At 42.2% G+C, this 26,716-nt stretch overlaps 1 protein-coding gene across 1 annotated transcript; it reads left to right on the top strand.

Moving 5' to 3' along the window:
• On the top strand, window positions 1-24,865 carry LOC111973073 (nuclear receptor coactivator 7). Its single transcript, XM_024000254.2, has 17 exons — window positions 1-435; window positions 3,682-3,828; window positions 10,972-11,132; window positions 16,640-16,707; window positions 17,171-17,278; window positions 17,353-17,454; window positions 17,548-17,673; window positions 17,754-17,938; window positions 18,429-18,583; window positions 18,754-19,389; window positions 19,470-19,632; window positions 19,748-19,898; window positions 20,102-20,230; window positions 20,359-20,511; window positions 20,589-20,684; window positions 20,813-20,886; window positions 22,116-24,865. The coding sequence occupies exons 2-17, from the start codon at window positions 3,791-3,793 to the stop codon at window positions 22,249-22,251; spliced, it is 2,481 nt and encodes an 826-aa protein (XP_023856022.1). The 5' UTR covers window positions 1-435; window positions 3,682-3,790; the 3' UTR covers window positions 22,252-24,865.
• The last annotated feature ends 1,851 nt before the right edge of the window (window positions 24,866-26,716 follow it).

The following is a 26,716-nucleotide window of genomic DNA, read 5'->3' as shown; positions in this document are numbered from 1 at the left end:
TTATTGGCTAGAATGGTCTCACCTGCCTCCCATCTGAGGACGTGCGTTTCCTTTGTTATAGAACATATTTGTCAGGACTGGTCGTATTTGCGTTATTTAGAATTGTGAAAATGCATGATTGCACCTAGCTAGCTTGGATAATATATTTTAATGGTTTTATGCATGTACACTATTTGCAAGTCGTAACTAACGATAAAAAAGTAAACATTGTCAACCACGCTACTGAATTCATCCATTTTTTTTCTCCGCCTTTGTCACGATAAACAAACGCTGTAATGACATCAGCTGTCAGTGTTGTCTTGTGTGGACYTTGTCCCCTCTCCAGTTTTGCAGGCAGCAGACAGACACCGGTTCCATCCATAGTCATCGGGAAATCTCAGTTTTGCTGCACCACTGCCAGGAACATGTTAAGCAAGAAAAGCAGGATGCAGAAAGGTGGGTAACGATAAGTAGTTAGCTTTAGCATGTATGAACTATCTTGACTAGCTACATAACTAGCTCTCATTATAAACTCAACAAGCTAGCTAACGGTTAATTGAAAGGTAGATTAGAGCTACATTAGCTAGCTCATATTTTTTTTGTCGTGTTGCTGTTTAACTTTGTCTCTAACGTTAGATCTCTTTTGTCTACCGATATCGAAAGGCTCAATGTTGGCTGTTTAATTTCTGCTGCACCTGTTACAGACATCGATATGCAATTATTGTAAAGTCCCTAACGTTAACAAGTTTTGACCGGTGTAGGCCGTCATTGTAAATAATAATTTGTTCTTAACTGACTTGCCTAGTTAAATAACTTAAAGGTTTTCAGAGATTCCCTGGTTGCCTTCTCTGTTAATCTGTTCTTCGATGAGGTTTAACGGCAGTTGGCATTCAAAAATGTTGCATTACCGCCACCCACTAGACTGGAGTACAACTCCCTTATACTTTGCCCCCCCATTTACAATATACAATATAATATTTTGAACAATGTACCTGATAGAAACAGCACAAAATTGCACGTCATGCAATGCACGGCTCACCATCCAACTCTGCACTTACGCACTGTACAAAATATACGAACCCCCCCACCAGACACAGTAAGTTGCTAGCTAGTATTAGCGGGAATTCTCTACAACAAAATGCACAACAAATATTCACCAAAAAACGCTGCATCTTACATGTGATGTTCGAATAACATTTACAAACAAATTGATATAAATTGTACATTTAAATCATCACTTGGGAGTATAAAAATCACTTTTGACATACAGTGCTTTGCAACCAACAATTTACCGCTGGTTTGGTGCTTGTTCACTGGGACGTTTCTAACTGAAACATCCTCCCTCGTAAGCAAGCTACGCAAACCAGCCATGTTGAGTAGGTGAAGGCAAGACTAAACTAAAAACYGAAAACCCATTGGCTTAACAATAAAGTGGCAAGCGGAATCACCAATATAACCCTGTGACACTATAAACACAAAAAATCCAATCTTACTGTAGAATATGACAACTTCTGCACTACTCTAGCCCTGGAAACCCCAACCTGCCTCTCTTGTGGGATGCCATGGGCACGCCTACAATTAACACATACCACTACTTTCCCCAATGCTACACATTCCTTTCTCTCATGCCCTTCTGCACACTTCTCACACCTAGGAACCTCCCTCCTACGCACTGCTACCCATGAGCTTGACACCTGTAACAACGAAATGTATTCTGCACAAAAGCTTGTATGGGATAACATATACAGTACCAGTCAAAGTTTGGACACTCCTACTCATTCCAGGGTTTTTCTCTATTTTAACTATTTTCTCCATTGTAGAATAATAGTGAAGACATCAAACTATGAAATAACACATGGAATCATGTAGTAACCAAAAAAGTGTTAAACAAATCAAAATATACACTGCTCAAAAAAATAAAGGGAACACTTAAACAACACAATGTAACTCCAAGTCAATCACACTTCTTGTGAAATCAAACTGTCCACTTAGGAAGCAACACTGATTGACAATAAATTTCACATGCTGTTGGCAAATGGAATAGACAACAGGTGGAAATTATAGGCAATTAGCAAGACACCCCAATAAAGGAGTGGTCTGCAGGTGTGACCACAGACCACTTCTCAGTTCCTATGCTTCCTGGCTGATGTTTTGGTCACTTTTGAATGCTGGCGTGCTTTCACTCTAGTGTAGCATGAGACGGAGTCTACAACCCACCACAAGCGGCTCAGGTAGTGCAGCTCATCCGGATGGCACATCAATGCGAGCTGTGGCAAGAAGGTTTGCTGTGTCTGTCAGCGTAGTGTCCAGAGCATGGAGGCGCTACCAGGAAGACAGGCCAGTACATCAGGAGACGTGGAGGAGGCCGTAGGAGGGCAACAACCCAGCAGCAGGACCGCTACCTCCGCCTTTGTGCAAGGAGGAGCAGGAGGAGCACTGCAAAATGACCTCCAGCAGGCCACAAATGTGCATGTGTCTGCTCAAACGGTCAGAAACAGACTCCATGAGGGTGGTATGAGGGCCCGACGTCCACAGGTGGGGGTTGTGAATGCCAAACATCCTGCACGGTGTTGGGCTCCGAGAACTTCACTACACCTACCACTTCAGAGACTTCGCCCTCACTCACTTCAATTTTTCCTCCTGTCTTTGATCTGGTGTACAGCTCACTCTGCTTATACTTTCAGCCATTTCTTTTTTAATAAACAATCTCCTGTTTTTCTGCCATTTTTTTACCGATTCAAGCTCACCCTCTCTCTGACCTCCTGTTTTCTTTTTCCCTCCATTCCTCCTCTGTAATCCAAGTATATGTCTCCTTATGATAATACTATAATTCTACTGATGTGCATCTTGTTCTTGCCCTCTCAAGGGATGCCATTTTCCATCAACCCGATTTTCTCAGTTGCTATTCTGTTAACGTTACATGCCACTCCTTACCTTTTGAYATAAGGAGTGGATTGTTGGCTACAAAGACCGGTAACCAGACTAATTCAGAGATGCCTGTTTTAGTAATGCAGTTGCTCAGAGTTACTACAAGCCATTTGCYAAGGTTGTAATTGTGAGCTGTTGCAGTGATTCACCCTAGTCAAGTTAATTTATTTTTACCTTTAACTAGGCAAGTCAGTTAAGAACAAATTCTTATTTTCAATGATGGGCTAGGAACAGTGGGTTAACTGCCTTTTTCAGGAGCAGAACGACATATGTTTTATCTTGTCAGCTCGGGGATTCGATCTTGCAACCTTTCGGTTACTAGTCCAACGCTCTAACCACTAGGCTACCTGCCGCCCTGTACCTCAACTCCTCCATGGAATAGAGCGCAGACCCGTTTTTGAAATAAACCTCTGACTCCTTCAAGTCACTACGCAGGCGATGCTTCAAAAAATGTAAATTMTTAAACCCTTATCGTGTACTTGTGTTTGTATGCTGTTGCGTGCCTTTTCTTGTCTGCTGAAATCCATACTTTATAAGTATTTGGATATGTAGGCCTACGTAATCAGAGATTCAATTGGCACATGCGCTCATTTGCCAAATGCTCATTCGATATGCTTTCAGCACTCTACACTTAAGCTGATGGACCTGTGGCATTAGCTATCACTCAGCTCGTTCTAACAGTCTGGTGGAGTCGTTGGCTTGCTATTTGGTACACTGCTGCAGCCAACRCAGTTACTCAGCTAATTCCCTTCATTAATTTCTATCCTCCCTTAGGATAAGGAAGAGTGCAGTGCAAAGAGGAAAGGAGCGGAGAAGGGATAGTCTTCACGTTCTGCTCAGTGTGTATGTGTTAGGRTGCATGAAGCTATAGACCACTGCACTGATGGAGAAGAGGGAGAGGAAGCCTGGCTACTTTGCCAGGTAAGTGAAAGTTGTTTCTGTGTTTAGGCCGAATTCTTTTAGCGTTGTGTTTTTCGAGACGGCTTGTGTTACCAGGATGCGGCAACTATGTTTTCCTTCACTGTGTGCACAGCGTGGCAGCACTGACTGACCTCCCATTATGCCATTGTTTGTCACGTTGTGTTCAATTACATTTTTATTAGTCGCAAACACGTTTAGCAGATGTTATTGCGGGTGTAGAGAAATGTTTGTGTTCCTAGCTCCAACAGTGCAGTTATATCTAGCAATTCATAACGGTACACACATCTAAAAGTAAAATAATTGAATTAAGGAATATATAAATATTAGGATGAGCAATGTCATAGTCCGGAGTATAACTGTATGTATATAATGGGAGGTATAGACAGTATGTGGATAGTATGTGGATAGAATATGGATATCTGAAGAATATGTAGGATAGAATAGCATATGTACAGAAATAGTTGAACAGGAWAGGCCTATAATACAGTATATAAATATGAAATGGGTAAAACGGTATGTAACCATTATTAAAGTGACCAGTGTTCCATATCTATGTACATAGGGCAGTATATCTGTAGAATACATAGGATAGAATTGTGTGTGTATTATATATATTATTACACATAGTACCAGTCAAAAGTTTGGACACCTACCCATTCAAGGGTTTTTCTTTATTTGTACTATTTTCTACATTGTAGAATAATGGTGAAGATAGCAACACTAAGAAATAGACAAAGTGTTAAACAAATCAGAATATATTTTTGATTCTTTAAGGTGGGCACCCTTTGCCTTGATGACAGCTTTGCACACTCTTGGCATTCTCTCAACCAGCTTCACCTGGAATGCTTTTCCAACAGTCTTAACTTCTAATGGCTGAAGGGGCAGTATTGAGTAGCTTGGATGAAAGGTGCCCATTGTAAACGGCCAGCTCCTCAGTCTCAGTTGCTAATATATGCATATTATTATTAGTATTGGATAGAAAACACTCAAGTTTCTAAAACGGTTTGAATTAATTCTGTGAGATTAACAGAACTCATATGGCAGGCAAAAACCTGAGAAGTTCCACTTCCTGTTTGGATTTTTTCTGGGGGTGCCATATTTTCAACCAAGCTCTTATTGAAAATACAGAGAGATATTGATGGGTTTTCACTTCCTACGGCTTCCACTAGATGTGAACAGTCAATAGAACTAAGTCTGATGACTCAAATGTGAAGGGGGGTCGAAGGAGACAGAATTTAGTATGAGGTGCCATGAGGTGACCATGCATTCAACACGCGCGTTCACGTGAGWGGCAGCTCCGTTCCATCTCTCAATTGAAGTTGATTTAATTCTCCGGTTGGAACGTTATTCAAGATGTATGTTAACAACATTCTAAAGATTGATTCAGTACATCGTTTGACATGTTTATACTGACTGTAACGGAACGTTTGGACATTTCGTCACGTTATAGTGGTCGCGCTTTGAGACTTTGGTTAGGGTATTAGGTAAACAATTCGAAAGTAGCTAATTTGACATAAATAACGGACATGAACGAACAAATCAAGCATTTATTGTAGACCTGGGATTCCTAGGACTGCATTCTGATGAATTCATCAAAGGTAAGGAAACATTTATCATGTATTTTCTGGTTTCTGTTGAGTCCAACATGGTGGCTAATTTGGCTAATCATCTGAGCTCCGTCTCAGATTATTGCATGGTTTATATTTCCGTAAAGTTTTTTTGAAATCTGACACAGCGGTTGCATTAAGGAGAGGTATATCTATAATTCCATGTGTATAACTTGTATTATCATTTATATTTATGTTGAGTATTTCTGTTGAAACGATGTGGCTATGCAAAGTCACTTGATGTTTTTGCAACTGAGACGGAGCTCAGATGATTAGCCAATTAGCCCCCATGTTGGACTCAAAAGAAACCAGAAATACATGAATAAATGTTCCTTACTCTTGTGAATTTCATCAGAATGCAGTCCAGGATCCAGTTACAAAATGCCTTGATTTGTTCGTTAATGTGTTATTTATGTCAAATTCAGCTACTTTCGATGGTTACACTAATACTAACCAGTCTCAAAGCGCGACCACTAAAGCGGACGAATATGTCCAAACGTTCGTTAATTGCTGCCACCATGGGACCACCGCATCGTCATACGCTCAGGAAGGACGTTTTTTCTTTTGGCTAGTACTCTTCTTTAGATGTGAAATTATCGTAACTGTATTTTTGTGTGATAGAAAGCTTGAACATTAAATCAACTTTCGAGTGGAAATATATGTCATAGTGTGACTTTATCATAGATGAGAGATCGCTCTATGGAAGACAGCAGGCAGTACAATAAGTGACATTATATTGACAGTATGCAATTATGTAGTCTAAATATACACGTTCGCGTGGTTTTTACCGCAGCATTATTACACACTGAGTCGAGCCATTAAACTGTACACCGAGTAACGGATTGCCAGACAAGCACAGTTCGCTGGGCTACCAGCCGCTACACCTACATAAAATCGAGACGATCTACCGATGCTCAGGACGGCATGAGCGTGTGTTGGAAGCTGCGGCAGCCACTCAGGTGGAAGGAGCTAGTTGTACTCATATGTTGAGATGCATGGAATAATGATTATCGGTACGTCAAATAGGTGTGCTTGATTGCAATAATGAATATAATGGAATATGCTTGTTCTCCTGTTTATTCATCTTGTACCGAAGCCATCTGTATTAGTTATAGGAGGAAAGATTCTGGGCCTGAGGCTATATTGCTCACCGCACACAAGGAACTCCACTGACCGCTTGTAGTGGCTAAATAAACGTATCTTGCAGATCAATTAAGGCGTGGCCACTGAATTTATCTGATGGATGAGAGTGTGTATGTACCGAGTTCATTTGATCTGGCGACAGGACGGTTCGCAGAAGTCTCAAGGTGGCATGCAATTCTGCATACTATCAGATTCACAGTATGTGATCAGATTGAGAAGCATATTTAGTGAGCATTTTCTTAGCATCTTAGCACAGGTGGATGTCTTTATCAATTGCATCTCGTTCTTCATGTCGAAGTGAATAGCGTGTTGCTCGCAAATGTGGTATACTTTCTGAAAAAATGGTGCAAATTAGTGACCCCAAGCTGATGTTCTTATCTCATAATGTTGTGGTGTCATATATGTGTATATATAGTGGGATACATAAGATCCATTATGATAGATATCGCGCATGTTCGCTCTGGTCTTCTCACTTATATAGGTACACTCCATAAGACTGTCGAGGATCTCTATAGTAGCAAAAAATTCTTATGTGGGCACAGAACTTGAGAAGTGCTTGTGTGGCGAGCAAGGGTTAGGAGTATAAACCATGTGCGACTGTGAGATTGTACCGACAGGTGCAGACCGAATTAGGCGGTGCTGTTCTCAGTGGAGCGAGATAGTGGCTACAAATGAGGTCTACTCCTGGTCGCAACTGATGCATAAATGAGCTCGGTCAGCGCTGTGTGGGTGTGGTGTGTTTGTAGCTTTTGCTGCATTTTAATAGCACGCCCTGTCTGGAACCAGTTTTAAATGTACACGATGCAATATTGTAGACGTGTGTCACCACCATGGCGTCCCCAACCAAAATACAATCCATTCGTGAGCGCTGCTGTTTAGATGGTAAAACGTCTTACTAAGGGTTGCAACAACAAGAGGTAGCTAACTTTGATCGAATTAAATGAAATGGCCGATTTAATTAGGGCCGATTTTTCAAGTTTTCATAACAATCAGTAATCGGCATTTTTGGACACCGATCATGGCCGATTTACATTGCACTCCACGAGGAGACTGCGTGGCAGGCTGACTACCTGTTATGCGAGTGCAGCAAGGAGCCAAGTTAAGGTGCTAGCTAGCATTAAACGTATCTTATAAAAAAACAATCAATCTTAACATAATCACTAGTTAACTACACATGGTTGATGATATTACTAGTTTATCTAGCTTGTCCTGTGCTGCATATAATCGATGCGGTGCCTGTTAATTTATCATTGAATCATAGCCTACTTCGCCAAACGGGTGATTTAACAAGCGCATTCGCGAAAAAAAGCACTGTCGTTGCACCAATGTGTACCTAACCATAAACATCAGCGCCTTTCTTAAAATCAATACACAAGTATATATTTTTAAACCTGCATATTTAGTTAATATTGCCTGCTAACATGAATTTCTTTTAACTAGAAAAATTGTCACTTCTCTTGCGTTCTGTGCAACAGAGTCAGGATATATGCAGCAGTTTGGGCCGCCTGACTTGTTGCGAACTGTGTGAAGACTATTCATTCCTAACAAACACAGCGAACTTCGCCAAATGGGATGATTTTACAAAAGCTCATTTGCAAAAAAAGCACAATCGTTGCACGAATGTACCTAACCATAAACATCAATGCCTTTCTTAAAATCAATACACAGAAGTATGTTTTATTAATCCTGCTTATTTAGTTAAAAGAAATCCAGGTTAGCAGGCAATATTAAACTGGGGAAATTGTGTCACTTCTCTTGCATTCATTGCACGCAGAGTCAGGGTATATGCAACAGTTTGGGCCGCCTGGCTCGTTGCGAACTAATTTGCCAGAATTTTACGTAATTATGACAACATTGAAGGTTGTGCAATGTAACAGGAATAATTAGACTTATGGATGCCACCCGTTAGATAAAATACGGAACGGTTCCGTATTTCACTGAAAGAATAAACGTTTTGTTGTTGAAATTATCGTTTCCCGATTTGACCATATTAATGACCTAAGGCTCGTATTTCTGTGTGTTATTATAATTAAGTATATGATTTGATAGAGCAGTCTGACTGAGCGGTGGTAGGCAGCAGCAGGCTTGTAAGCATTCATTCAAACAGCACTTTCGTGCGTTTGCCAGCAGCTCTTCGCTGTGCTTCAAGCATTGAGCTGTTTATGACTTCAAGCCTATCAACTCCCGAGCTAGTTAGCGGGGTGCGCGCTAATAGCGTTTCAATAGGTGACGTCACTCGCTCTGAGACCTTGAAGTAGTTGTTCCCCTTGCTCTGCAAGGGCCGCGGTGTTTGTGGAGTGATGGTTAATGATGCTTCGAGGGTAGCTGTTGTCGATATGTTCCTGGTTCGAGCCCAGGCAGGGGCGAGGAGAGGGACGGAAGCTATACTGTTACACTGGCAATACTAAAGTGCATGTAAGAACATCCAATAGTCAAAGGTATATGAAATACAAATGGTATAGAGAGAAATAGTCCTATAATTCCTATAATAACTACAACCTAAAACTTCTTACCTGGGAATATTGAAGACTCGTGTTAAAAGGAACCACCAGCTTTCATATGTTCTCATGTTCTGAGCAAGGAACTTAAACGTTAGCTTTTTTACATGGCACATATAATGGCACACATATTGCACTTTTACTTTCTTCTCCAACACTTTGTTTTTGCATTATTTAAACCAAATTGAACATGTTTGATTATTTATTTGAGGCTAAATTAATTTTATTGATGTATTATATTAAGTTAAACTAAATGTGTTCATTCAGTATTGTTGTAATTGTCATTATTACAAATAAATACATTAAAAAAATTGGCCGATTTAATCGGTATCGGCTTTTTTTGGTCCTCCAATAATTGGTATCCACGTTGAAAAATCCTAATCGGTCGACCTCTAATGTAAATGTCTGACCGACTGGGTATGTGATGAAATAAATAAAAGCTGAAATAAATTATTTTCTCTACTATTATTCTGACATTTCACATTCTTAAAATAAAGTGCTGATCCTAAATGACCTAAGACAGGGAATTTTTACTAGGATTAAATATCAAGAATTGTGAAGAACTGAGTTTAAATGTATTTGGCTAAGGTGTGTGTGTGTGTGTGTGTATATATACTTCTGACTTCAACTGTACATACGTACACACGCAGACTACGTACATAGTCTCAAGTGCAGGCTGACAACACGTTGATAGGTGCACTCGTTACATCCCTCTGCTGTGTCTCCAAGATGCATCCCATACCTTTCAGGCTAGAGCTAGGCTAATAACCTCAGTATTGCATGGAGAGGAGACTGTATAGCCCGAGGAGCGKGAACATGGAGGGAGGAAGGACCTCTTGTTTCTTTTGACCTCTTATTCCTTTTGACCACACCGCCTCAGCTAGCATCTCCTGCTCTCCCTCTCTTCCTGTCCACTGAGCAGGGTGCAAAGGCCATTCAGGATTGCGGAGTGCTTGCGAACGTAAGAGACACTGTGAAATGGCTGCCTGTTATGTCACCATATTTTGTCATATGGCCTCCAGGACTGGCTTCCAGCCCAACAGCCGGTCCCGGTTGATTTTACATTATTACTATTGTTTCTAAAGTTTTTGTTTTCTATCCCTGTAAGTAGCTGAAGCATGAGAGCCTGGCTCTCTGTCCTGTTGTTGTTGTTGGGAGAGTTGTTTGTTTTGYGTTATCTGTGGCTGTGCTTGAGTGGGTACACAGGCAGGCCAAACATTTCTCTGTAACCAGGATAGAGAAAAGGCAAGAGTGAGACAAAATGGTAGAGCGCCAAAGGAAATCTATACATTCCGCTTGTGGAAATGTCCCTGTGTGAAACAGGATGGTAGTGTGGCATTTGCTGGTGAAATCCTGAAACGTTTACTAGATGTCGGTTGCTCTGCAGTATCCGTAATTGCAGAGAAGCTATTAAAAGACCAGCGCTGTATCCGTTTGTCTCGTGTCTCCAAACGTATTGATCCACTGCCCAGTGCTCCTCCATTAGAGATGCTCTATATCTCTCAGCTTCTTCATTTTCACACATCCTTTGTCTGTACAGCATTGGTTTTCCTTGAATGTTGACTTCCCTATCTCTCTCTTTCCAACTTTCTATACTGGGCTTACACTGCCTGGGCCTTGTTTACAACCTGTTTCAGTCAGTCGCAYAGGCCTAGCACTATCCCTGTGTATACTGGGTGATTGTAGCTTTGTTCTAGCTTCCCCTTTTAATGAACCTAGGCGGGGGTGGGAGATGCCATGACGTCATCGCCTGACCTATCAATGGTTAATCAGGGAAAAGGGGAGCAGAGAGAGGAAGGTGGGGAGAAAGGTAGGGAGAGAAAGTGAGCAAGCAAAGGAAATCAAATGTTTATAAGCCTGAGTAAACAAATTGCCCTCTTTCTCCATAACCTCAGGCTGAAGAGGCGGAGACAGCTCAAGCAGAGCCAATCAGGGAAGGCAGTGGCTGAGCAGAACCGGTCGGATTCGTCCGCAAAGATGCCCGTCATCTCCTGCCCAGACCCTGCTTTTTCTGAACCCCTGGAGAGGATTAAACCTAACCTGCCTGGAGGCTCAGGTAAAACTCAGTCACACACAGGAACCTTCCCTAGGCACTGAGGCACATGACCCCCTGTTATGAACAGAGGGTCAGAATGATCATCTTATCAAGGAAGTTTCATAMCTGACTAGATTCTCTTCTGTTTTTAGTTTTGGCAGTTTTTTTTGGCAGATTTTAGGACAATGTGATGAATATCCTCAGCTCTCCCTTCAGATTCCTGTGGTTGGATGGAGGAACAGCCAGTTGGCAGGTGGAATTTTCCATGTCTTGCAATGGCATAGCACATTATCATGATTACATTAGAAGTGTGCTGTGTATAAAGGAGTAACTAATATACATCAATCATTTGTGAACCTATATTACTGTCACAAGTAGCCTAATAAGTGTCTTTATTCAACACTAATATATCTAAACAAATGTCGTTTTAATCTAACAGTATTTCTATCAGTGTTGTTATTGAACTAAATAAGCAGTCTCCTTCAATGACCGACAGGTCTTCTATAGCTAGTCCAGGCCTTGACCTGTAACTTTTTTGCACTTGTTAGCCACATTTTTTTTTTTTTTACGTAAAGGAAAAAACTCTGAAGGCTCAAGTCACTAGTCCAAAAAAATAAAGGTCTGTAACACCATGTTTACATCATAGTATGATGCAAGGAACCACTTTACAATGCATTACGATCATTTTTACCATAGAGAATCAGACAAACATGTAGGCCGCACTCTTTGCATACTCAAGCCTGTCCCAAAATATAACACTGCCCCTTTAAAGCTATCCTGAAGGATGGATGGCCACCTTTGGTAGCCTGTAAAATATTGCAACATTACAATTACAACCAAATACTTTCCCCCCCTCTTTTTATAAAATAATGAARGGCGTAAAAAATGTCTAGGATGGTTCAAAACACTCTGGGACTGTGACGACAGTCAAAATTCATAGACTGCATATATAAAGTTGAAGTCGGAAGTTTACATACACTTAGGTTGGAGTCATTAAAACTTGTTTTTCAACCACTCCACACATTTCTTGTTAACAMACTATAGTTTTGGCAAGTCAGTTAGGACATCTACTTTGTGCATGACACAAGTCATTTTCCCAACAATTGTTTACAGGCAGATTATTTCRCTTATAATTCACAGTATCACAATTACAGTGGGTCAGAAGTTTACATACACCAAGTTGACTGTGCCTTTTCAACAGCTTGGACAATTCCAGAAAATGTCATAGCTTTAGACGCTTCTGATAGGCTAATTGACATAATTTGAGTCAATTGGAGGTGTACCTGTGGATGTATTTCAAGGCCTACCTTCAAACTCAGTGCCTCTTTGCTTGACATCATAGGAAAATCWAAAGAAATCAGGCAAGACCTCAGAAAAAAAAAAGAATGTAGACCTCCACAGGTCTGGTTCATCCTTGGGAGCAATTTCCAAACGCCTGAAGGTACCACGTTCATCTGTACAAATAATAGTACGCAAGTATAAACATCATGGAACCATGTAGCCGTCATACCGCTCAGGAAGGAGACGTGTTCTGTCTCCTAGAGATGAACATACTTTGGTGTGAAAAGTGCAAATCAATCCCAGAACAACAGCAAAGGACCTTGTGAAGATGCTGGAGAAACCAGGTACAAAAGTATATATCCACAGTAAAACGAGTCCTGTATCGACACGACCTGAAAGGCCACTCAGCAAGGAAGAAGCCACTGCTCCATTAAACCGCCATAATAAAGCCAGACTACGCTGTGCAACTACACATGGGGACAAAGATCGTACTTTTTGGAGAAATGTCCTCTGGTCTGATGAAACAAAAATGGAACTGTTTGGCCATTATGACCATCGTTATGTTTGGAGGAAAAAGGGGGAGGCTTGCAAGCAGAAGAACACCATCCCAACCGTGAAGCACGGGGCTGGCAGCATCATGTTGTCGGGGTGCTTTGCTGCAGGAGGGACTGGTGCACGTCACAAAATAGATGGCATCATGAGGTAGGAAATTATGTGGATATATTGAAGCAACATCTCAGGACATCAGTCAGGAAGTTAAAGCTTGGTCGCAAATGGGTCTTCCAAATGGACACTGACCCCAAGCATACTTCTAAAGTTGTGGCAAAATGGCTTAAGGACAACAAAGTCAAGATATTGGAGTGGCCATCACAAAGCCCTGACCTCAATCCTATAGAAAATTWGTGGGCAGAACTGAGAAAGTGTGTGCGAGCAAGGAGGCCTACAAACCTGACTCAGTTACACCAGCTCTGTCAGGAGGAATGGGCCAAAATTAACCGAACTTGTTGTGGGAAGCTTGTGGAAGGCTTCCCAAAATGTTTGACCCAAGTTAAACAATGTAAAGGCAATGATACCAAATACTAATTGAGTGTATGTAAACTTCTGACCCACTGGGTATGTGATGAAAGAAATAAAAGCTGAAATAAATTATTCTCTACTATTATTCTGACATTTCACATTCTTAAAATAAATTGGTGATCCTAACTGACCTAAGTCAGGGAATTTCTACTAAGATTAAATGTCAGGRATTGTGAAACTGAGTTTAAATGTATTTGGCTAAGGTGTATGTATAATTCAACTGTATATATTGTATAAGCAGTGAGGCTGATGCAACCGATCAGACCGTTTAGCCTAAAATGTTGATACATGACTCATGTTTATTCCTTCATATTATAAGCTCAGCAATGCACACATGGCTGTAGGCTACATGCAAATGTTCCAAAATGCAATTCGCGGTTAAACACTGTTCTCAAAAGCGCACCACTTGCGCAAGTGGTTTCACATGACAGAGATGAAAATATCCTTTAGAAATGTAAAGAAAGGGGGGAGATCTGAAGATGCATGGGATACTAATATGACTAGGATTGTGTCTATGGCTTCTAGATGACAAAGTTGATTTGAAAACTAAAAGAACATGAGTATAATGCTGGTTTTAATGGCATATGAAGTGTTTATAAAATAATTCCCTAAACATTTCTATGGTTTTATTTTGGCTAGGCTACTTTGCTAAATGTAAGACATGCTTCATAAAATGAAAAACATTCAGGTTTTAAACATTTTTGTTTATGGTTAAACAATTTTGTTACTGCTGACCATCTCTGCTCAGATTCAAGGTGGGTGATTTGCGGTGCACAACAGGCACTGTCCTCTCCGGTCTTGTGACCATTTATCTGAACAAGCCAGTGTCTCGTATGTTGACAGAATCAAACCTTTAGACATGAATGTTAATTATCCTTCATTTTATTTGTCAAACATTACTGGAGTTTAGCCTATACAATGCATTGGGAAAGTATTCAGACCCCTTCACTTTTTCCACACTTTGTTACGTTACAGCCTTATTCTAAAATGGATTAAATAAAAACATGTCTTCATCAATCTGCACACACTACCCCATAATGACAAAGTGCAAACAGGTTTTGAAAATGTTTGCACATTTTATTAAAACTAAAACATAATTACATAAGTATTCAATCTCTTTGCTATGAGACTTGAAATTGAGCTCAAGTGCATCCTGTTTCCCATGATCATCCTTGTTGTTTCTACAACTTGATTGGAGTCCAACTGTTGTAAATTAAATTGATTGGACATGATTTGGAAAGGCACACACCTGTCTATATAAGGTCCTACAGTTGACAGAGATTGTCAGAGCAATAACTAAGCCATGAGGTCGACGGAATTGTCTGTAGAGCTCAGACAGGATTCTGTCGTGGCACAGATCTGGGGAAGGGTACCGAAACATTTCTGCAACATGGAAGGTCCCAAAGAACAGTGGCCTCCATCATTGTTAAATGGAAGAAGTTTGGGAAACTTCCTAGAGCTGGCCGCCCGGCCAAACTGAGCACTCGGGGGAGAAGGGCCTTGGTCAGGGAGGTGACCAAGAACCCTAAGGACACTCTGACAGAGCTCCAGGGTTCCTCTGTGGAGAAGGTTGTCCTTCTGGAAGGTTCTCCTATCTCTGCAGCACTCCACCAATCAAGCCTTTGTGGTAGTGGCCAGACGGAAGCCACTCTAAAGTAAAAGGCACATGACAGCCCGCTTGGAGTTTGCCAAAAGGCACCTTGAGTGGCTCAGCCAGAGCCCGAACTTGAACCCAATCGAACATCTCTGGAGAGACCTGAAAATGGCTTTGCAGCGATGCTTCCCATCAAACCTGACAGAGCTTGAGTCGATCTACAGAGAAGAATGGGAGAAACTCCCCAAATAAAGGTGTGCCACGCTTGCAGCGTCAAACCCAAGAAGACTCGAGGCTAATCGCTGCCAAAGGTGGTTCAACAAAGTACTAAGTAAATGGTCTGAATGCTTATGTAAATGTGATATTTCAGTTCTTTTTTGTTGAAAAAATTWGCTGTTTTAGTGTGTGGGGGGGTGTAGTCAAGTTTAAATAAGGCTGTAATGTAACAATATATGGAAAAGTGAAGGGGTCTAAATACTTTCCAAATGCACTATTTATGTAATTAAAAGTAATTTAAAGTTTGACTACATATACTTCACCTTCCTCATGTCATGTCATCGGTTTGGACATGAGGCTGTAGCCAATATGCATATCACCTACACTTTGACATGTAGGACTTTTTTATTTGTGTACATGAAAAATAGATTTTAATATTACGCCAATGTTGATCCAATTCTGATCGGAGTAATTGTTTGATTTAGTTTTTCGGACAATTTACTGTAAATCTATTTTTGTCAGATTTTATTTTTTTTCTTGTCCCAGACGAGCGTTGATGTCGAGGCCTGTAGTCTGTAAAGCTTAGAGACCTTTCATTAACCCCGTGTTAATCTACTAGCCACAGTACTGTCAGTACCAGGCCAGCTGTGTAAACTGCTGTCAGTAATCTAATTAAACCCGGTAATTTTTCTCTCCAGCCCAGTGTGGGCATCTAGACAAAAGAACCCACATAACCCTGACAGACAACTCACTGAAGGACAGACAGAGCTCCGTGTTATTGCTGTGTCTGTCTTCTCCAGGCCTGGTTATAAAGGATTCAAGCTAAGGCCTTTTACCGTGTGCAGCCTTTTAATTTAGAGGTTGTTGCATATTGGCTTTACAAACAACAATGTAATTCAATCAGAACAGATATCCCCATAATCCTAGGTATGCAGTTACTGACCAATGAGTCTATTTAGTCCTATACTGCATTCACTCAGAGCTACAACAGGACACAGAAAGAAAACAAACATATCTTATGACTATTTCTCGATCTGATAAAGCTACCAGTCACTATGCAGTAGTGAATAAGTGACGGCTCTGTACCAAATGTGATCTCTGAATGTACAGTGACCCACGGCTGGAATCCTCACAGCTGTACAATGCTGAGTCATCCCTCCACTGTTTCTGTAGGAGCTGGAGTAGAGGACATAGTGGGAGGGTGTTTTTAATAAACTGGCTCTGGCAATTAGTGAGAGATTCCAATATAGCTCAATTTTAAAGCACTATTGTGTTTGTGCATACATGCTTTTGTTTCTGATTGAGCTGCTCTAAGGCGGTCATCTATCTACTGTGTCAGTGACCTGTGGCTGTCTTTCAGATGGCAGCAGCAACGGGAGCAGCCAGGCCAAGAGAGAGAAGAGGCCCCCCGGGACAGTGGAGTATACCGTTAGTACAGGCTGCCTCTGTGATGCCTCACGAACTCCTCTCTCACACTACAACTCCCATAAACCCAAGGGGTTCTGACTTCAAAGACTCTAGCTTAGGAAAGCAATGTGGACAATAAACCTCAAACATTTTCTTCAGAAAATACAGGGGTGTATTCATTACGTCTAGCAATGGAAACCGTTTTCCATTTTTAAGAACCAAATGGAAGCAAACTGAGCGAACGGACAGAGGGACATACCTGAATTTGTCCAATAGAAACTCATTTTCATGGCAAAATGTTTTCTGTTTTGGAGTAAACGGTTTCTGTTGCAAAACGTTTTGCGACAAAATCGGCTTAATGAAGACACCCCAGTTGTATGCTTTGCAAGATTTCTGTAGATTTAGTCTCATGCTCCATTTTGCTTTGGGTAGATTGATACTTTTGGTAATCAAAAATAACCAAGGATTTAACTTCATGTTACAGGTGGGACTCCAGGAATCTCTAAGCAGCATTGCTCTGAAGTTTAACATCACCCCGAACAAACTGGTGCAGCTCAACCGTCTCTTCTGCCGTAGTATTTATCCTGGACAGGTGAGGTTTCAGCACATTACACACCACTTCATGCTGTAAATCCTGGCTAACATGCCTGTATTTCACCTTTGCAGAAGCTGTTTGTTCCTGACGTGGGCCAATCGGGTGCCGACTCTCAGTCTGTGGGTTCTTTTGACCTCGCCTTCCCCAGCGGCCTATCAGAGAAGGTGTTACAGGTAAGTCAGTTCTCCTTTTTAAGATAACCCATACTAAAGTAATCTTTGATCCTGGTTCTGTGCTTGTCCCTGCTGCCTTTCGATATGTTTCAGGATGGAGACTCCAGCGGCAGGTCAGTAAGACCATTACGACGGCTGCTGTCGCCCCCGTCCGAGGACGAGAGCCCCGCCACAGTCAAGTTCATTAAGATGAGCTGCAAGTACTTTACTGACGGAATGGTAAGTGGCCAAACCGTAGGTCATTTTGCATTAAAGACCACCACAGCAGACTCAAACTGATGTGTTTTATTGTCTCCCAGGGTGTGGTGGGAGGGGTGATGATTGTGACGCCCAACAATATCATGTTTGACCCTCACAAGTCGGACCCCCTGGTGATCGAGCGCGGTTGTGAGGAGTACGGCCTGCTCTGCCCCATGGAGGAGGTGGTGTCTGTGGCCCTCTACGACGACATCTCCCGCATGAAGCTCAAAGACGCGTTGCCGTTGTAAGAACCCACCCTGCCATCTTGAGAAGCTCTTTCACACTCTGTCCATCTTTCACTCCCTATTTAAACTAGCCCTTTTTGCTCTTTCTTGATCTTATCTTAACCTTGCTTTTCTTACTGACTCTTCAAGCGTCACACTTTTTCTTCTTACTTCTACCTCTTTCTGCACTCCTYTCTCTCACTTGTTCTTTCTCCTCCCTCTCTGAGGTGGAAAGTTGAACTGATTTCCGGTACCAGATTCTAGGGGCAGACGACTCGGATTCGTTTTTGTCTTTAGTTTTTGAATAATCTATTATATTTTATTTTGAACTGGTTCATTTTCTCGGTTACTATTATTTGTAGTATTATTATTTTGCTTTTTGAAATCCCTTTTTATTTTTCTGTTTTTCAGTTGCATTTTCTTTTTGTTCATTTATGATTTCCATTTCTTTTGTTTAATTATTTTTATTTTCCCATCCTGCTTTGTGGTGTGCCCCCTGACACTCTACAGAGACCTACCCCAGGATCTGTGTCCTCTGTACAGGCCCGGGGAGTGGGAGGAGCTGCCCTCGGAGCGCGACCTCAACCCCTTTAGCCGCTACGAGGCGCTGGACTCCAAACGACCCATCGTCCTGGACGACATCAACTCTGCCCTGTCAGAGACGGGTATGACTGGGAGATAACACACAATGACTTATATTGGATCAGGATGAATCATGGCAAATCATTATACACATGTAGTTAAAAAACAAATTACCTCGTGCATAATAATAATTTAGCAATATTTTGATCCATGTGGTCATTTTAATAAAACAGCATGGTTTCTTATATCCCAGTCATAGCGAGAGCAGAGTGTGATCCAGCAGACAAGTCTCCATCAGATGAGGTTTTCACAGAGCTGGAGCTTCCCTTGAACGGGAGCGCTGAGGAACCGAAGAGCGGATCCAGACCACCTGCCACTGCTACAAGCCCGAACCAGCAAGGAGAGCCTCCAGGATCTAATACCCCTAAACGGTTAAAGTCCCAGGACCAGTCCCCCTCTGACGCAGTCCCACTGACCTCGCAGAGAGGGGAGGAGGAGGATGAAGGACTGGTACAGAACAGCTCCATTGAGGACACGACAGAATCACTGCCCGTCTCATCAGAGACTGAGAAAGATGGTGAACTCTTGAAGGAGAAGTCTGCTAGCCTAGCCACAGGCCGAGACAAAGATGACAACTCTACAGGGCAACTAGTGAACAGTGTTAGCATTAGCGAACAATCAGAATCAGCAATGGACCAAAACAGGAAGCTGAGCTTCAGCGAGACCGCTGAGGCTCCGGGAAAATGTATTTCTTGGGAACCCAGCCCTGCAGGCGAGCTGCAGAACGGACCAATGATAGAGGGGCTGAGTGAGGAAGGGAAGCGGAAGAGGAGCAACAAAGCGGAGGTGAAGTCCAGGCTGCTGGAGCGGATGCAGGCGCCCATCCAAAGTGAGTGTTAACAAACACTTCAAGCATTTTGTGTCGTTTCTTGTATTGCATTGTTTCAAATTTTTCAAATCTCTCTGCAGACACGCTTCTGTCCACGGAGGAGAAGAGTAAGACCCCTCCCATGTTCCTTTGCCTCAAGGTTGGYAAGCCCATGAGGAAGTCCTTCGTCATTAGCCAGTCATCCAGCCCCGCTCACACGAGAGGAAAGCAGCCGGAGTACTGGTTTGCTGTGCCCCAGGAGAGGTGAGAGTTCAACCACTGAGACCACAGCCAGAACCTCGATGACAACTGGTGTGTGTTCACAATTTTATAAACTTTCAATAAATGTTCTGAAACATAAAAGTGTGGTGTGTTTCAGGGTGGACCACCTATATGCATTTTTTGTCCAATGGTCTCCTGACGTGTACGGTAAGGTGGCCAGGGAACAGGGCTTCGTGGTCGTGGAGAAGGACGAGCTCAACGTGATCGATAACTTCTTCAGTGACCCCGTGACCCCTCACAGCTGGGAGGTGAGTTCACATGGCATGTGATATGGCATTTTGACTGTGATATGTTAACATTGTGGTCAAGTATTTTGTGGGTGTGTGTGGACCAAGCTGTGTTCAATGTTTGGACTATGAGTTTTATCGATTTAAGTATATTTTGACTGTACGGTTAAGCAAGTTTTGACTGTACGGTTAAGGTATCTAACAGTACATGGTCGTGTTCGTAGATCATCACCATCAACGAGGCGACGCGCAGGCAGACTTTTGGCAGTTACGAAGGGGAGGAGCCTTCAGGGGATCCACTGCCGATGCTCAGTGACCCTAGCACTCTGCTACAGGACACACACATAGAGAAGGTACACACACGCCATGACTCACAACACTTTCAATCAAAAAAACAAACATGTGACTTCACCTACACAACCTATGCAGAAATGCACATCAACACACACTTCCCAGAATCTGTTTTTCTCTCTCCTCACAGCTTGCGTGTCGGCTGCCGGCGCGGGTGCAGGGGTATCCATGGAGACTGGCTTACAGTACGGCAGAACACGGGACCAGCCTAAAGACCCTGTACAGGAGCCTATTGGATGTGGACAGCCCTGTGCTACTGGTCATCAAAGACATGGACAACCAGGTACACACACACAATGACAATGGTGCCCAATTTGTATTGGACTGTTGAGTTTAAAAAAAATTATCCTCCCCCATTAGTTGTTTGGGGGATACTCTACCCATCCCTTCAGAGTAAGTGATCACTGCTATGGCACGGGAGAGACCTTCCTCTTCAGCTTCTGCCCTGAGATCAAGGTCAGACATAGTTATATTTATACTCTGTGTGTTATCATTATACCCATGTTCAAGTTTAATGCTTTATATGAGCTGGATGCCATTGCTTTTCTCCCTGACTTCCAATGTGTTGCTTTTCCTTTGCTCAGATGTACTGCTGGACTGGGGAGAACTCCTACTTTGTTAAAGGCAACATAGATTCTCTTCAGATGGGAGGAGGAGGGTGAGTGTATTTGAATATATGTGATTGAGCAATGTGAGGAAGCGTGCAACTGGCATGCTGACTGCAGGAATGTCCACCAGACTGTTGGCAGATAATTCAATGTTAATTTCATTACCATAAGCCACCTCCGTTGTTTTAGAGAATTTGGCAGTACGTCCAACCGGCCTCACAACTGCAGACCACATGTTTTGCGTCGTGTGGGCGAGCGATTTGCAGTGACCCATGGTCGCGGTGGGGTTACTGTATGAGCAGGCGTAAGCTACTGTAAACTAACACAATTGCAATTTGAATGCACAGAGATACCATGACGAGATCCTGAGGCCCATTGTCATGCCGTTCATCCGCTGCCATCACATGTTTTGATGTATACAACAGCGTGTTCCAGTTCCTGTCAATATCCAGTTACTTCTCACAGCCATTGATGAGGAGTGGGACAACATTCCACAGGCCACAATCAACAGCCTGATCAACTCTATGTGAAGGAGATGCTGCATGAGGCAAATGGGGGTCATACCAGATACTGACTGGTTTTCTGATCCACGCCCCTACCTTTAAAAACAATCAAATGCATCTGTGACTAACAGATACATATGTTTTCCCAGTCATGTGCAATCCATCGATTAGGGCCTAATCAATTTATTTCAATTGACTGATTTCCTTATATGAATTGTAATTCAGTAAAATCTTTGGAATTGTTGCGTTTATTTTTGTTCAGTGCATATACAAAACACAATCTCGTTTTTGACTGCACTGGGCCTTATAAGAATGACAACAAATGACAGCTTATATACACAAAAGCTCTGGTGATCAGGTTATGAAATGGCATGACAGATATTTTGATGTCTGTGTATCACCTGAAATAGCTAGCCTATTAAATGATAGGCTGTCGCTACGAAGTTTTTGCCCCCGCCCCTACGGAAACCTCTTTCTGAAAGCTAAGGATCTGGATCATGTTCTGCGCATGTGTTATTTTATGGACACTATGTAGCTACTGCTCACACTCCACCTCCCTTTACGTTTCCCTCTTTACTCAGCCTCTTCTGAACCATGATGATGTAGCCCATCTCTGCCTCATATTTCTGTACGCAGCGTTGTACCCTCGCTGTCACGCTTTGCTTGACAAAAAGCCATGTAAGCATCTTTGTGTGACCTGCTCTCTGTTGAAGTCAACTTGTAGTTGCCATGTCGTTATGAGTTTGTCTGACCTTTTTTCCTGTCTCTCTCCCTAGAGGTCAGATAGGGCTGTGGGTGGACGCTGACCTGTACCACGGCACCACCTCCAGCTGTGCCACCTTCCACAACCAGCCCCTCTCCCCCCGGAAGGACTTCACCATMCACAGTGTGGAGGTCTGGGCCTTCGAGTAGCCTCCCTCCACCTCCAGTCTCCGCCAAACCCCACCCACACTGGTGGGAACTTAGACCTAGTTTCAACGATTCTGATGCAATTGTCCTTGCTAACGAAATCCCTCATAGGTAACTATAAAACATCATTGTGAGATTTTTGTATTGGGGAAAGTGTCTAATAGTTGGTACAATGCCCATCAAAAGGGAATAAGGCATCTGGTGAAGTGAATAAACAACCATCAATTCTCTACAAACGGAGCCAATCAGATTGCTCCTTTTTGTTATCAACCAGAATAATCTGATTTCCCTGAGATATTAGAAACTGATGTGAAAAGAGGAAGCAGGTGAAAGGGAAGTGCTTTTAGGTAGTGCTTTTGAGACTMATTTCTCTAACACACACACATCCGCCCCAAACCCACTTTAAATATAGGAGTAATTGTTTACAAAGAGAAGAGGTTTGCATTCACTGAAGGTTGTATTGTTCTCATGTCTCCAGTCCTATATAGACTGAATGAAAATGTTGCATTTCATGACCCTCGCTTTCCAAAACAACTGCCCACTAAGGGAACATACAGTGCATTCGGAAAGTATTCAGTCCCCTTCACTTTTTCCACATTTTGTTATGTTACAGCTTTGTTCTAAAATAAATTWAATTGTTTTTCCCCTCATCAATCTACACTCAATACCCCATAATGACAAGACAAAAACGGGTTTAGACATTTTTGCAGATGTGTATATATTTAAAAAAAAATATATATATATATATATATATATATTTAAAAAACGAACTGTGGCATTTACGTAAGTATTCAGACCCTTTACTCAGTACTTTGTTGAAGCACAGCGTCGCTGCATAGCTATTTTCAGGTCTCTCCAGAGATGTTCAAGTCCGGGTTAGTTGTCCTGTTGGAAGGTGAACCTTTGCCGCAGTCTGAGGTCCTGAGCACTATKGAGCAGGTTTTCATCAAGGTTCTCTCTGTACTTTGCATTCAGGCCAAAGAGTTCAATCGTGGTTTCACCAGACCAGAGAATCTTGTTTCTCATGGTCTGAGAATCCTTTGGGTGCCTTTTGGCAAATTTCAAGCGGGCTGTCATGTGCTTCTGTCTGATCACTCTACCATAAAGGCCTGATTGGTAGAGTGCTGCAGAGATGGTTGTTTCTGGAAGGTTCTCCCATCTCCACAGAGGAACTCCAGAGCTCTGTTAGTGGCCATCAAATTCTTGGTCAACTCCCTGACCAAGGCCCTTCAGTTTCGCTGGGCAGCCAGCTCTAGGAAGAGTATTGGTGGTTCCAAACTTCTTCTATTTAAGAATGATGGAGGCCACTGTGTTCTTGGGGACCTTCAATGCTGCAGAAATGTTTTGTTACCCTTCCTCAGATTTGTGCCTCAACACAATCCTGTCTCGGAGTTCTACGGACAAGTCCTTCAACCTCATGGCTTTGTTTTTGCTCTGACATGCACGGTTATCTGTGGGACCTTATATAGACAGGTGTGTGCCTTTCCAAAGGGTCTGAATGCTTAAGGTATTTCATTTTTTTTTTGTAATAAATTTGCAAACATTTCTGAATCTGTTTTCGCTTTGTCATTATGGGGTGTGTGTGTAGATGAGGAAAAACATGAATTGAATCAATTTTAGAATAAGGCTGTAATGTAACTAAATGTGGAGAAGGGGTCTGAATACTTTCAGAATGCACTGTAAAGAGGGAGGTTTTGTAATGAACAAATGTTTTATTATACTTTTGTAGCTGTTTTGTTTGTTTCATCACCTTTTATAATTTTCTGTACACTTTGTTTTTTTTAAAGATGAATGCATTTTGAAATGTTTTCACCTTTTTATAGAATTGTATGTTTTTGTTTGTTTTGCGTTTCAATTTTCTGTTTTGTTTTGAAGGAAGTCCCATCATCGGCCACAAGGTTGCTAAATCCCAAGCAGGAAATAGATTGACGGTTCTCAAGGCAGTATTAGTCTGTCACATCTCTGACCAACTGTACCTTCTCCTTGTTTGATATGCGTTTCTGTAAGTAGGGTGAGTTGCTACAGAGTGTGAGGGTTTAGTCCATTGATACAAGGGAAGTAGGGAGGGATGTCGTTTTGCACTGCAGGCTTGTAAGACAGTTCAATAACTCAAGGTGATTGGTCTTGTCTGTGGAATTAACATCATTCACTATTGTCACTTTCTACCACTACAACAGGGAAGGATGGGTCACCACTGGTATTTTATTTGGGAAAGAAAGGGATATACCTTTGTTTTTTATCTCAACACGTTCTGTTGATCTCGTGCAACTGAGGGTTCCTTTTTATTTTCCAAACCGAGTGTTCATTTCTGTCTCAAGTAGTTACTGTAAGATGACTAGGCCTACTGCATGATATGACAATACTGTAACTGTTGTTCCTGCTCATATGACATTCCCCTTCCTGCGTTCCCACTATCCACAATCCTTACAGGTATGGCTTTGTTTTATGTATTTTTGTCATATAGATGTTGCATGTTCTTCTCATTGTGAATGTTTCCAGTATTTATTTCCTGTGAATCCAAAACCATAGTATCATATGTGAATACCACCAAGGATGTATTTATTCTATTGTTGCCACGTTTAAAACGAAATAAACAAATAATAGCATTCCATGCTGAGATTTTTGTTTTCCCCCACTTTCTTACTCTCTGTCTTATGTGGGCTACATAGGCAAATGCAACTTGTGTAATTATCCCATAGTCTAGTAAGTAAAGCTGACTCAATTTTGAAAAGTAGTTTAGGATTTAACTGAGTAAATTTCTCAACATCTAGGGGGCGTACGGTCATGACTAGAAGGGATCTAGCATTTGGCAAATTAACGTCAGAAGTAGAAACATTTAGCATTTTAGCAAACCCTTTTCCTGACCTTTAACCTAATTATCCTAACCTGCTACGAAAAGTAAAATCTGACATTAATTTGACAAAAGATGGATCCCTTCTAGCCATGACCAGGGCATTTGCGCTTAACTTGCGACCAGGGACAAATGAATGCAGGCGTTTACCAGGGCTGAAGCCGCTGGGCCTAGGCCAGTGGGAAGAAAAAAATAATCATAGAAGGAAATGTATACTGTTAGGTTCTAATTTCGTAGAATAAAAACTCAATGGACATTATGAAAGCTTAACCAAGTTTCTTCTTCCCAGAGGATCAATACAGCTGCATTAGACAAATATTTTCACACAAGCACTGATATTTAACCGTTCCTCATACCCATCTGTACAAATGTCGTTCTTTACTGCTAGGCAGGACACTAGTGTTACGGGCCATAAACTTTTATTTCTCCCTTAAGGTGACCCTGACCTCAACCCCCCCCTCAATCACTAATCCATGGCTCTCTCCCCTTATCAATGTCTGCCACATGTAATCGCTCCCCTGCACTCAACACATTCAAAGCTTAATTGCATACACTATATACCTTCCTCCTATAACCATTAACTTCTGGTGTAGACCCTCTAAACCTCAGCACTCATCAGTGACATGAACAAGTATATTTTCATATTCTCTGAACCCAATAATATGTAGTGTTTTATTTTTTTAAACTGCAACCGCCAACCACTGGGGGACTCGAGCCCGCTCTCAATGAGTGGGTGATTCCGCTCTGCTAATAATCAGATGAGGGGAGGAGGTAGGACACCATGTGGGTAACTGGGGAGCCCAGCCTTGATTGAGTAACTGATAAAATAAAATGCATTATAAATAATTGTAACTGGTCAATAGTGTGAGTCGGGCTGGGCACAAGCCTGTAGCGGGCTCGAGACAATTGTTTTTCAACCACAGGGGCCCGCTCTCAATGTTCAAAACAAATAAATAAAGGGAACACTAAAATAACACATCCTAGATCTGAATTAATGACATTCTTATTAAATACTTTTTTCTTTACATAGTTGAATGTGCTGACAACAAAATCACACAAAAATTATCAATGGAAATCAAATTTATCAACCCATGGARGTCTGGATTTGGAGTCACACTCAAAATTAAAGTGGAAAACCACACTACAGGCTGATCCAACTTTGATGTAATGTCCTTAAAACAAGTCAAAATGAGGCTCAGTAGTGTGTGTGGCCTCCGCGTGCCTGTATGACCTCCCTACAACGCCTGGGCATGCTCCTGATGAGGGGCGGATGTCTCCTGAGGGATCTCCTCCCAGACCTGGACTAAAGCATCCGCCAACTCCTGGACAGTCTGTGGTGCAACGTGGCGTTGGTGGATGGAGCGAGACATGATGTCCCAGATGTGCTCAATTGGATTCAGGTCTGGGGAACGGGCGGGCCAGTCCTAGCATCAATGCCTTCCTCTTGCAGGAAACTGCTGACACACTTCAGCCACATGAGGTCTAGCATTGTCTTGCATTAGGAGGAACCCAGGGCCAACCGACACAGCATATGGTCTACAAAGGGTCTGAGGATCTCATCTCGGTACCTAATGGCAGTCAGGCTACCTCTGGCGAGCACATGGAGGGCTGTGCGGC

Source organism: Salvelinus sp. IW2-2015, linkage group LG14 (genome assembly GCF_002910315.2).
Source record: "Salvelinus sp. IW2-2015 linkage group LG14, ASM291031v2, whole genome shotgun sequence".
NCBI lineage: Eukaryota > Metazoa > Chordata > Actinopteri > Salmoniformes > Salmonidae > Salvelinus > Salvelinus sp. IW2-2015.
The sequence above is the reverse complement of the archived record's forward strand: the minus strand, read 5'-3'. Positions and strand labels throughout refer to the sequence as shown.